The 13,878-nt window shown below is 47.2% G+C and overlaps 1 protein-coding gene across 2 annotated transcripts in view; it reads left to right on the top strand.

The window, feature by feature from the left end:
- The window catches only part of LOC142580131 (uncharacterized), a 462,133-nt gene that overhangs the window by 380,385 nt on the left and 67,870 nt on the right, over positions 1–13,878 (top strand). For both annotated transcript variants that reach the window (XM_075690951.1, XM_075690952.1), the window contains exon 6: positions 12,966–13,330. In XM_075690951.1, the coding sequence (XP_075547066.1) occupies positions 12,966–13,330 (365 nt within the window). The remainder of the gene's footprint in view (positions 1–12,965; positions 13,331–13,878) is intronic.

Below are 13,878 nucleotides of genomic sequence, written 5' to 3'. Positions count from 1 at the left end.
TCATATGCTGGGTGCCGGGTGATAGGGGCATCGAAGGTAACGTTCTGGCGGACCAGATCGCCACATCAATTGCATCGTATTCTGTTAATCCTACCGTTGCAGTCCCTGTCACAGATCTGAGGCCCTTCTTGCGCAGGAAACTGCGAAACTACTGGCAACGCTCGTGGGACATGGAAACAAATAATAAGCTGCACGTAATAGCCACAATTAGGGTTCTGGCCTTCTGCAACAAAATCACGCCGAACAGATGTCCTATTCTGTCGTCTAAGAATAGGACACACATTTGGTACCCATAATTTTCTACTTACTGGAAGTGAACCTCCAACCTGTGGTAGATGCGGTGAGAGGCTGACCGTCCTCCATGTCCTCTTGGAGTGTCGGAAAGCCGAACCTGAAAGAAAGAAATATTTTCCACTTGCATACCGTTATAATATCCCTCTACACCCGGCTATGTTTATTGGTAAGGAACCGCTTTTTAACACCAAGGCAGTTCTCGACTTCTTAAAGGATGTAGTTCTACGCGTTATAAGCCCATTAAATTCGTAGAGCATCCTCGCTCCAGAGGATGCCGCTGCGATAATTGTTTTGAATGGCACATGCCTCCAGGCCCTTGTGTTTCAAGGGCTCTTAGGAGGCAGTAGTGCTCTAGGATATCTTATATAACCTGATATATTTTTTAGACATCATATCATTCTTTTTAAATGCGTCTTATTGTTCATAGTACACTTCATAAGTCATCGCCATAATTTTATTACACATACATTTTACGCACTTTAGAGTGACTATATTTTAGGCCCCTTTACAGCCACGTCACATCAACTTCACAGAATTCATAACTCCACTGCGAAATCACTAACACTTGCACGGCGCTCTTTGGCCATACCTGGCCCTTGCGCCAATAAAAACTACAGATTCATTCATTCATTCACCCGTATCCCCTCCAGTCCGGCCACTGGTGCACTATGCACGGCCTCAAGACCATTGGCGCACGGAAGACAATCGTATGATTTCTATTTATTGTGGACGCGCTCGACATGTCGCACGTCACTGTCGCCTGCTTACACTGAACGTCCCCAACAATGTGCGTCCATATGCGCCACGTTTCCAACAACGCCGCAACTATTCAGACACTTTGAATCTCCTCCTGCCGTCGAGACCACATTCTCCGCCGCTCGCCGTTCATCTCCTCGCCGCCGCTCCCTTTCCTCTATGCACCGGTGGCGGAGCCCTCTGCGACAGGAAAACTGAAAATCGCAGTTCAGAAGGCGAGAACTGCAGTGTCAGCGATGTGTATAAGGCCTCACACTTCCTCGAAGAACGTTATTGAAGTCGCAATGGAAGGAACGTTGACGCTAGCACTTGTTGACACCGGCGCTGCACTTTCAGCGATAGATGCCGGTAAAGTGACGACGCCGCTTTCCGGACTGTCCCTTCGGACTGCTAACGCGCAGCACGTCGAGCCATCCGGCGCCTGCAACGCTCCTGTCGTCATTTAGGAGGTCCTATATATTATAAAATTCATCGTGTTCCCATCATGTTCACACGACGTCATATTAGGTTGGCACTTTCTCCCCACAGATCATGCGATCATTGACTGCGCCCGCACCGAAATCGAGTAGTTTGAATTGTCGGCCGATATTATCACTGACCACAAGGACCGTTGTCGCGAAATCGCTGTTTCAGAGGACACCATGAAACCTGCCAGGTCTTCCAATATTGTCAGTATCTCTTGCGACTCTGTAGATGACGGCATAGTACCCTTCGCTCCGTCTGAACTATTAGTTCGACGCCGTTCACTACCACTGCCGTTCGCCGTCATCGGGCTTAAAACTGGCGCCTCTCTCATGTGCGTGTCAAACCCATCGGCTGAACCAATTACTTTACGCTGCCGTGAAAGCCTTGGCAGAGCAGAGCCACTGGCCTCATCTGCAATATTTGACACGATGGACGACTCCACTTATCTTGCCGCTCTCGAGGCGTTCTTTTACGCCAGCTCTTGCGAGTGACTTAACGACGACGCAGCGCGACGAACTTCTTCGCTTGCTCCAAAGCTTATCTTCCTCTTTTGACTGCCAAGCAACATAACTCGGCCGCACAGCGACTGTTTCGCACACTATCGACACTGGTAGCCATGCATCAATTCGACAGCCTCCCTACCGAGTATCGTCGACTGAAAGACGCGTTATCAATGACCAGGGGAACGATATGCTCAATCGCGGAGTCATCCAGCCTTCTAGTAGTCCCTGGGCATCACCAGTCGTTCTAGTTTAAAAAAAAAGACGCCACCATACGATTCTGCGTCGATTATCGAAGGCTTAACACGATTACCCGAAAGCATGTATCGCCGTTGCCACGTATTGACGACGCACTTGACTGTTTGCAGAGAGCGGAGTTTTTTCCTCCTTAGATCTCCGCTCTGGCTACTGGCAGGTGCCAATGGCTGACGCTGACTGTTCTAAAACCGCGTTTGTAACACCAGGCGGCTTGTATGAATTCACTGTAATGCCGTTCGGTCTGAGCAACGCGCCCCCCACCTTCACTCATGATGGACGGCATCCTACGCGGCCTGAAGTGGCACACTTGTCTCTGCTACCTCGACGACGTTGTCGTCTTTTCCCCTGACTTTCCGACCCATCTTCGGCGTCTACATCAAGTTTTGACCTGTCTCCGGCATGCTGGTTTCCAGCTTAAAAAACTGCCGATTTGCAGCTCCAAAACTGACTACATTAGGCCACGTTGTCTCCAAAGAAGGCATTCTTCCTGATCTTGCTAAATTTCGGCGCGTATCCGAATTTTCGAAGCCCACTAACTTGAAAGCACCACGCAGCTTCATTGGCCTATGCTCCTATTTTCGACGTTTCGTTCGGAATTTCGCTACTGTGATCGCACCGCTCAACCGACTTCTCCAAGGCGACAATACACTTTCTGCTTGTTCGGAAGCCTCAGATGATGCCTTTACGACTCTTCGTCGCCTACTCACGTCTCCGCCATTCTTGCGCAATTTTGATCCAAGCGCACCTACAGAACTTTACACTGACGCCAGTAGTGCCGGCCTTGGTACTGTGCTCGCACAACGCAAGAACACTAATGCCGAATACGTGGTCACTTATGCCAGTCGTGCCCTCACGAAACCTGACGGCAATTACTCAGTAACGGACAAAGAGTGCCTGGCTATCGTATAGGCTCGTCAAAAATTTCGCCCATATCTCTATGGTCGACGCTTTGACGTGGTGACGGATCATCACGCTATTTGCTGGTTGTCTAACCTCAAAGAACCGTCGGGCCACCTCGCTCGGTGGGCCCTCCGAATCCTGGAATATGATATCCGTGTCGTCTATCGCTCTGGATGCAAACACTCTGACGCCGATGCCCTCTCGCGCTTCCCTGTTACCTCAGACAGCAGTAATTCTACCTACAGACATGACATTTCACCACTTGACATCCGGGACATGGCCTCGGAGCAATGAAAATACCCATGGATCGTAATGATCTTCGATTTTTTTGCCAAATCCTCCAGCAGCTTCGGCACCTCGAGAGTTACGCCGACAGGCGCAGAATTTCACAATCCGCGACGGACTTTTATACCGCCGCAACTACAACAATGACGATCGCAAATTGCTCTTAGTAGTGCCCCGCCACCTTCGACAAGATTTATGCTCCGCTTTTAACTCTGACCCGCACTGTGGTCTGACCCGCTAACATCACCCGTTAATTACGTGGTCGAACCCTTATCGCCATCTCCCGATCTGCGTCGTCGGGGGTGAGAGACTGTGCACATTGATCGGCTGAAGCAGTATAGCGAACCGCTCACCTCTTTCTAGGTCGCCAGGATGGCTACTCTTCAATTACGGGGGTGATTATGATGAAGAATATCGGCAGGCTGAAAAGCCCCGTTGCCATCGCGTGGATTGCACCCAGTTCGTTCGCTGGCTGCGCCCTACCTGCTGGTGCTGAGTTTGTCGCTGCTGCTCTACGAGCCGCATAAACACCCTTACAATATATACATATATATGACTTCTTTGTCAATGAAGTATCGACGCGTGCGCTTGTAATGCGTTACTGGCCCATTTTATTCAGTGGAAAATAAAAGCACCATCTTAGAGAACGGCACTTGATAGCGCCTTCTGACGCCAAGGCTAATCAATGGGCAGGCAGCTCGTGAGAGGACAGTGTTTGCCGGTCCGCTCAGCTGCTGAGCGGAACGTAAAAACGGCAAACTAAAACCCTCTGTGATCTTTCCTGGTATATTAAAATTAAACTCCGACGCTGTCATGTCTGTAGGCTGTGTTTAGGTCAAACTTTACGATTTTCCTGATGTATTTTACGTTGAGCTTGCTGAATTAGTTCTCTAATGACTCTGTGCCAAGCGGAGGACTTGCGTGGTTGTGGTTCGGTATGGTTTTGCGGCGTCCGATGCCGACGTTGTATTTTTTACGACAAGGAGCTCTTAAATGCAGTGTACTACCCTTAACGCTGTCGCGTTAAAAGCGATTTCGACGCGTTTGGAAACAGAGGCTCACCAGCAGCATTTTTTTGTTGTTGTTTTGTTTTAATGGTACGCCAAAATGCCACCATCATTTTCCACCACCATCTTCGACTGCCTCCTCCTCGGAGGCGCACGGGGAGGCAGTCGAAGGTGAGCGAATTACGAGAGAGGGCGAGGTGAGCGGAGTAGCGAGTTGGCGTGGGAAAGAAGCGGATTTGCTTTCCCGCCCGCCTGATGGATGGTGCTAATTACCTACCACTCTAAGCAGCCTCACAACAATAATCGTCATCTGTCTTTCGCATTTCCTTTGTTAAAACGCTGTGCTGGCTACTTTCCTGTCGAGATGCTCTGGCATGCCTTTGGTGTCTTGGTACTACGGGGCTCGCAACATTAAAGAAAGGAAAGGCGAGCGAGACAGATGACGAATATTGTTGTAGCCAAATGGTGCACAGCTGTTTTAACAGTGTAGGGTGCCTCGATACCACTGCAGTGTACTAGAAGGGTGTAATGCCACGGTTCTCCTTGGGAGGCGGCGCTGACGTCGAGGCACTCCACTGCCACCAAAGCGGCGGAGTTGCCGATGTCGGCTTTACATCAAAACCACCGGCTCAGACAACGGCGCAGAGAGGAGAGGCCAGGGCGGCACTGCGTGCACGCACACACGCGCAGCTGCGCTGGCTGCCGGCTCAGCCAGCAAAAACATAGCTATCGGGATTTTTTTTTTGCTAGGTGGGAGCCACTTATAGCCCAAACAAAGCCAAGTTGCAGATTTTCAGCAGCCCAAATATAGCCGCATAGCCAACTCGCCTAAGTCGATGCGGAAAATATTTTTCTGTAGCCCAATTTGGCTATTATATAGGTAAACCTGGCAAAACTGCGCCAAGCTCGCACTGACTAGGCGCCTGACTAGGCCAGGCGCACGGCAAGTCACGTTGTAAGGCGGCGACCCAGCTGCGGAGAGCGCATGCGGCAAGCTGGAGGAGGCAGCGGAGCTCGGCGAGGCAAGTCACGTGATGCGTTGCCATGGCTACGGCGCAGCTGCGGTCAAATGAAGGTTGAATGGCTGGCGACGGCGAGACTCGGCTTGACGCGGTTAGTAAAGCGTTCGCTTTGAAATATGGCATACATACTTAAGGCTGCTTACTTGTCGGAATGCGAAAGCACTATAGTCCATTTCTTAAAATGTTTTTATTGTATAGACTCTTTTTATGCACTCATGACCCGTTGGTTGCGCTGCGACATACCCAAAGACGCCCGCACTAGGCCACACCTTTAGACAGCCAGACGGCTGCGACGTGACTTGTGCAGCGACGCAGGCATCGGGCGCTCTTTTAGTCAGGCAGAACCGAGGAGCCACCGTGGTGTCGGGCAAGCGTGCTCGTCTGCACCCTGGAGGCCCGGATTTGATTCCCACCCAGACCGAGATGTACCAAATTTCGGTTAGTTATTCGTTATTACTTATTGATGTATCGATACTGTCAGCCCTTGACGGACTATTGCAGGAGTGCATTTAATGTACATAAACAAATAAGTGTATTAGTGCTCTTGGACTATGCACTAAAAAAACAAGAATATTAAGCAGCACGGCTGATGTAAAACATATATCTTAATAATATAATTACAGACCACAAAATGGACCTATTATATCGCAAAATTAATGTAGATAATCAGGGTATAGGCCAGCATGTTACCTAAGGCAACGTATTACTTTTAAGAATGAACTAACAATTTTATTTTGACAACTGAATCAGGTAAAAAGTTCCACCACGGAACTTCCCGAGGATAGAAACTAACTGAAGTAGTCATTGTGTACTGTGGAAGGGGGCACATATATTCTGTGCCTGTGCCGTGATGTTGCCTGTGTCTTGATGTGGAAGTACCTCTCCTATCTTATTATGGATTACTAATAACAGGAATTTAAGCCTGTCATGCTCGGTATGCTTTTGTAGAGGTGGGAAGTCTGCAAGTTTACATAATTCGGCCGGAGGGTAAAAACGGCGGTATTTATTAAATATGAACCTAGAAGTAAGGCACTGCACTTTCTAAAGTTTCCAGCAGTTACTTTGGGTGTAGGGATCTATACTGTTTTAGCTTACTTAATTGTGGGTCTTAGTAAGGCTTTGTAAGCTAAAATTGTAATTTCACGGGAAGCACCGTGAAGGTTACGTCTCAGACCCCCCGATACCTCGTTATCTTTTGTACAAAGTCCATTTACCTGAAGATTGCATCGCAAGTCTGGTGTAAATATGGGACCTAGGTATGTATATTAACTCGAGGATGTTCATGACCGTTGATAATCTATGAGAAATTTCGAATATTCTTCTTTGTAGCGATGGACATAAATGCCGATTTGGTTGGGTAAAGCTGCATTTACCAGCAATCGCACCAGTTCTTAATTTTCTTTAGGTTAACATTAAGTTCGGCTTGATCACTTAATGACTATCCTTTTGCGCATTATGCAGTCGTGGGCAAACATTCTTATTTGAGTAGTGATATATTTTGGTAGATAACTTATGAAAACTAGGAACAAAAGGGACCCTAAGACACTAACTACCCTGGTGTACCTCAGATACGAAGGGAGATAAACTAGATCGTTGATGTCCCAGTCGGACAAAGTCTTCTCGATTTCCGAGATAGGAACTGAACCTCTGGATAAGAACAAAATGTTTAATGGTAACATTGATTTTTAATAAAAGCTTTTTGTGGGACACCTTATAAAGGCTTCTGCAATGTCTAATTATATTAGTTTGAAATAACGTAAGTATCGGCAAGCTGGTGTTCCACTGAACATAAAACAGTGCCCAATGTAGCGCCTGCCTTCTTCGGTTTGCATACTGTCCATGGGTTCTATAACGTAAATCTATTCCAAACTTTTCTATCCCAATTCTGCAATCAGCTCTCCGCGATTGGTCAAAAACTTTTTTCAGCCACCTCCACTTCACCTGTCTGTCACGCGACGTCACGAAAAGCGCTATAGCTCCCCATATGATATGACACGTACACAGTAATTATGCTTGATTGGACCGAACAAAAGCAAAGTAGTTATTTCTAATTCGACGCGTTTTTGCCATTAGCCCTCAGCTATTGGTCAAGAGTTTTCAGGCTGCACCCGCTTCACCTGCCTGTCACGCGACATCACAAAAGCGCGAAAACTCACCGCGCAAGAGTGACGTGTAAGCGTTAAAGATGGATTAATATGCCGAACAAAAGTGAATCTTTTTCCGAATAGCTGCAAGCGGCCCTGTTCCGAGAGGAATAAAAGATGGCTGCCGCCGACAGCTCGGTCACTGGACACTCGCACCTGCCGAGGAGCATGGGTTTAGTTGGGCGCAATAAAACCTTTTGTAATGCCGCGCAACGTTATCGAGCGCTTTCGGCACGTTTACGACCTCGCTCTGCCAACTCCTCTTTGCTAAGGATCTGCTTTAGCGTCATTTTTAAGCTTCCGTTGCATGCCGCCGCGATTTTCGACCAGCCATCGCAAGCTAAGTAAGGGAAAACGGTTCAATCGCAGTCGCAGGCCCTTTTCATGCGGTTATCGATTTTCAGTGCACTGGCGCCGCCCCATCAAATCCCTCTCCGCCTGAGTGGGCTCCTTGTCTCTTGTGAGCGAATTAGATAAGACAAGCCGTTCAGTGTAGGCAATGTTGTTCATTTTTAAAGCAAACAAAAGTGACCTCCTATAAACGAGGAGGGCGTTTGATTTGTCTGTTCAGAAAACACTGGCGGGTCATCGCCCGATGATTGCGTCGGCAGTTAGGGAAACTTGACGTAAAGAGATTGCAATAAAACATATTGGAATAGTTTTACGTTACAAGGTCCCTTGTCTGTGTTGTGCTGTAGGTGCAGAAATATCTGGTTCACGCGCGGGTATTGTTTGTGCTAGAAAGGTCACGTACAAGTTCGATTAGATGAGTGCTGGCGGGCAATCCATTCCGAAAGCTATGTTGATCTTGAAAAACGAATTTATTATCATCTAAATAGGTCAGCACGTACTTCGATACATTATGCTCCAGTAGCTTAGAACAGGTGCTCGTGAGTGATACAGGTCGGTAGTTGCCAGTATCAGTTGTAGGACCGCCTATATGTATGGGCTCATTTCTGCGCGCTTCCAAGCAGTTGGGAACAAGCCAGTAGTAATGGATGATTGAATAATTAGTGCGACAAACTTGGATGCCCATTCGGCAGATCTATAAAGTAATTCATTGGGGATTTGGCAAGGACCGGCACTTTTATTAGCATCAAGCAAAAGATTCAAAACGTACTCTTCAGTAATCCTGGTATCCTGAATAGGATATCTGTCCGTATGATCATTGAAGGTAGGCGAGATACCGCCATCGAACTGAGCAAGAAAAGGAGTTAAACGCCTCCGCTTTATTTGTAGGTGCGCATGCTACACGACTTGGCCGTTGGATCTGCAAAACTTGTCTGGGTCTTCCTTGAGAAATAGTTTTAGCGTTGAGTTATATGGCTTGTGTTTAGATGTCTTTAGGCTATTCCGGAGGTTTTTTATTTGAAACATTAATGTCGTGTGTTTATTCAATGGTAGGAGTAACGGTGCAAGCTTTTCGCATATGTTTAAACTTTCATTTAGTGTTTATTATCTCGCGTTTTACCCAGGGGTTTCTTTTTCCTGCATTATTTAGAACGCTGAAGAAAGAATTCAAAACAATGTCATATCATGAAAAAATTTGCACAGCTCTTCAGTAGTACCAGATGATTTGTACAACTCCAAAAAAATAATGACTTTCCAGGTGCTCTAGTATATCTAGGGCATAGGCGGCTTTAAAATTTGGAATCACAAGTTTTTCATCCTCGCGCATAATATGAATAAAAGGTCGAATGTTATTATAAACATTTGATAATATAGAGACCTTCATCAATTTCACACATGTTAAGAAATGGGAGCAAGCAACCCCATAAGAATATTAGATCAGGGATGGAGGAAGCAGATGGACTCACACGCGCACAAGCGGAGACGACCTGAGTTAAATCATATCTGAAGGTGATCTCTAGCAGTTGTTCCCTATTAGTAAGTTCACGTCCATCTAAATAAGGCGTCGACCAATTAATTCCATGCCGGTTAAAGTCCCCTAATAAAATAGTATAGTCTTCATGCTTTAGGTCTGCGTCGATAAAGCTTCTTACGTTATTAAGCATATTCTCTGGGGAGTTGGGAGATCTGCACATAGCCCCAATGAATACTGTACAATTATTCTGCTTGGTTTTAACCGAAATAGTTTCGACATCAGTTACATTTGGGAGAATACTCAATAATATGCGGTCTTTAATTAGCAGGGAAATACCACCTCCTCTTTCTTTGCGATCTCTTCTCACGATTTTGTATGCGGGATGCATAACTTCGGCATCTTTTTCAAGCCAAGTTTCAGTAAGTACCAAAATATAGGGATCGTCTGCCAGTTAGAGTCTCAACGTCCGAAATTTTACTTTGAATGCTTCTTCCATTTACGTTTATTATCTCGAACTGATTAGAAGGACTGTGACGTCGTCCATCGTGATGACCGTGCGCCTCATCTCTTTCTGAAGGTGCTTTACATGTGCACCTCATATCAACAGCCTCATTGCAAACCTACACCACATTAATTATTTTCACCTTGTCAAACATAAGCTTCACCTTGGTCCCGCTTTCTCTCCCCTCAGAACTAGACTCCCATAGCCGTTTGTGGGTCTCAACAATTCGTTTCGAAAAATCTTCGTTAATGCTGATTTCCTTACGCCGGGGCATAAAGCAGTTTCGCAGAATTTTAGTTTTATCTCCTAAATTTCAAAATCTCAAAGTGATAGGCCGATCTGTATCCTCCTGTCGCTTTCCTAAGCGATGAATCCGTTCGAATGAATACATTTCCAGGTTTAAGATTGTATTAAAAATGTCTATACTAACCTCCTTGCCAATGCTTCTTCAATTTCCTTCACATCTTTTATCTCTTTGATAATGACAATATTTCTCCGACAGTGGCTTTTGAAGTCGCCTTCCTGTCAGAATTTGATTTACGTCCGATTCATCAAGTCTTGTACAAACGGTTTCCATTGCAGTCTCAGTTTCACTGGCAAGTTTCTCAAGGTTAGCAAGCCTGGCTGGGGCTTCACTCAAGATCTCTCATCTTTACTCTGTTTTGAAAGCCTGCCCCCTACTGGAGCCTCAAAGAATGTTTTTTTTTCTGTACTAGCTACTTTCTCCAATACCGCCTTCTGTGGCTTAATCATTCTTTTTTCGAAGCCATTAATTTACATTGTTTGCAGTCACCTCCGTAGAAAATTTCGTCAATCCGAATATTTTTCACTTGTTTTTACTCCTCGCGCCGTCGGCCATTTTCGGTACCATCGCTCGGTCCCGCTGTCGACGACGTCACCAGATTTTCGCGTAATGAGGCATATTACGCTTTGGCATTAAAGGCGCTTTTAAAGGAAGCAGTGAACGCATTATACAATGTGCGCTTGACCAAGCTCGCATCTATTGTCTGGAGAAAATACGTAGAAACTCCGACGAAAGTCGCGTCATGGAAGCACGCCCAAGGTGGCCGCCTTGGAGCTGCGAGAACCTGCCACCGGCAGCGCTGACCCACGCTGCTGGTCTGTACCGGACACGGAGTGGAGGTCAAGAGAGCTGGCAAGTCCAAGGTTACCGGAAGTACAAGTACGCAGCCCACGGAGTAAATGAGAGAAAAGTGGCACTGAGGCAAAAGTTGTAGAAAGAAAGGGAGAGAAAAAAAGGTCCGTAAAGTTCTACAAAAACGGGAATCAAAAGTTCGGAAAGCTCGCTATGATAACATAAATGACAGTTCCTTGCTTTTTGAGTCACGATATGGTGAAAATGACTTATAGGAGCAAGTAGTCGCAACAGGATGAGGCTGCAGAAAATACGCGAAGATGACTCGCCTCATTGTGATAGAATTCCTAGATATTAAGCTAACCAAAAACACAAGGAACGTGCAGCTTCCAGATGCGCTGTCGTTCGAATGTGATGACAGCTATAACTGGAGAGCAGTCCAGATAAGCAAGACTCATTTAGTATCGATGGATAAAGGTTAATGCAGATTCAATGCAAAAGTTGGAATATACGGGAAGCGAAGGTTTAGCAACTGGTGTCGCTTATGTTATGCTATACAAAGCCTGCTTTTATTTTTGATAAGTTTTTTGTAGGAATCATAAGCCGCGTTTACATGAATACGGTAGAAGCGTGTCGTATTATTTCATGGTAACGCGTATACTTATACGCCACCGTTTACATGAGCGCGCATGTTCCTCTTTAGCAAATTAACGCCAACTGGTGTCGCATTTGAAAGTTAGCGTTTAACTTTCGATAAGTCTGCTGTGGCTACATTCGTAGACTACATTGCTGAGATTCTCCTACATTGGTCCGCGTGGATATAAATACGAGACGTTTATTTTACGGTAACGTACGGCATTTTACCAGCATAATAAAATTTCCCATCGTGTCAGCAGTGGTTGCCATCTGCAGTGGTAGACAAGCGCGGCCGTCTCGGTTTCTGCCTCCTCAAAGCTACTTGACTCCGTTAGTGACGCGAATCGAGTAGCTCATCGGTGTTACTTTCAGTAAACCATTACAAACACGACCCGGTCTCAACGCGCGCTCACGAGTGTGGCAGCGGTCGTGAGCGGCAGCGGTCGCCGCCGGTTGGCTTGGTCATCACTCGGCTTTTGCTCAATTCCTGATACGCTTCTGTATACATGTTCCGCCGAAATGCGCATCCAACATCTCAAACTACCATTTTTGGCACAGCGGATCTGACACGATACGCTTTCCTAGCGAATTACCTCATTTGCATGAGATACGATACGTTTGAATGTTGATACGGTACGGTTCTGTCGTAAACACCGCCAAACTTGTACATGCCCTTTCCGAGAGATCGGACAAGAACGGGCACTCACCCAGTGCCACATACCGAGTGACTACATCAAACAAGATTAAGTAAATCACGGAATCCAGTAAATACGCGTTATAATTCGCCATTAGCATACCGGCGTGCTGAAGTTATATGTTCAGGTTTTATGTAACAAGTTATTTTTTCGTCACGTAGAACAGAGGCGGGTATACTTGGTCATCATGCAAGGTTTATATAAACTCATGGCGGTTATTTTCATACAACCTTCAGGTTTATATCCACAACTATAGTGGGTGACGTACAGCGACCGACCCGACAGCCAAGAAGCCATGCCAAATCTGGGACAGCACATAATGACACGTACGGTTTCTTCGCAGCCAAAGTAGCTATGGAGCACGACACTAAGGCTATTTGTCACCAGCTTGATTCAACGGATACATAAACTGTCGTCACCGGCACACTCGGAACATGGCGGAGTCTAGTGGTGTGGATGGGCGCGAAAAATGGCTTCTGAAATGCATACGTTTAGCCCTTGCATATTTTCCGGCCGCCTCGCTGCGTGGCCGATTCCAGCAGGCGTTGTGCGCGTTGCCAATTGTGTGGACTGGACGCAGGTACGGCTGAACCGCTTCAAGGTGCGCCTCACGGCGCGCCCCGACGCGTCGTCCGAGCCGGCCGAAGAAGAGTCGGCCACGCCGTCCTCCTCGGCGAGCGACGACGTGGACCCGCTGGTGTCCGTGGACGCGGCGCGGGTGCGCTACGAGCCGACGACGCTGACCAGCCTGGTGACGCTGCACGCGGCTCAGGGCAAGTCGGTGGTGCGCACCCTCACCATCACCACGTCGGTGCCTCGCGCGCTCGAGCCCTCGGAGCTCGTCTCCAACGGGATCCTCGAGGGTTCCGAGGGGCCGCCTGCTGCGCTCACCGTGGCGCCCGGCGACGGGGCGGACGAGCAGACGCCGCCGCTCGTCGTCTCCAGGTATGTACGGCGACTGCCCCGGCGGGCAGCGCGGCCGAGCACTTCCCGCTTTACGAAGCCTGCGTGTCACGGAAATTCTTGTGTCATTCTAAATGTTCGTTTCACCATTCAACTTCACCCTGCCATTAGATCTCCACGCTTAGTTATTCACACTGTTTACCAAAATGTAGTACGCCACAAGACCATCTAAGTCATAATGTTATCACGTGTAAACCACAGAGGCAACTTGCGACTGAATTCGTGTCCAACGGCATGGCGAAAAAATGACGGCGATTTTCCGTGGAACTGGTTTACCCGAAGCGTCAAAAAACAAAAAAAGAGAGAGGTGAAGCCGCTCTCAACCATGCCGTCGAAAGCCATTCCTTCGTTGCGCACCAAAACCACACAGCCACACAAAAGCACATACGACGCAACTGCTGTTATCTTTTTGAAGCCAAGTTTTAGGCAAGCGGTCAATTAACGCTATCAAACTCAGTGGGATAGAAGGGTCTTCATTCTATCGTATGCTAAGTAAAAACTCACGTGATATTTATACTTACGCACCGCAC

This window comes from Dermacentor variabilis, chromosome 4 (assembly GCF_050947875.1).
Source record: "Dermacentor variabilis isolate Ectoservices chromosome 4, ASM5094787v1, whole genome shotgun sequence".
Classification (NCBI taxonomy): domain Eukaryota; kingdom Metazoa; phylum Arthropoda; class Arachnida; order Ixodida; family Ixodidae; genus Dermacentor; species Dermacentor variabilis.
The sequence above is the reverse complement of the archived record's forward strand: the minus strand, read 5'-3'. Positions and strand labels throughout refer to the sequence as shown.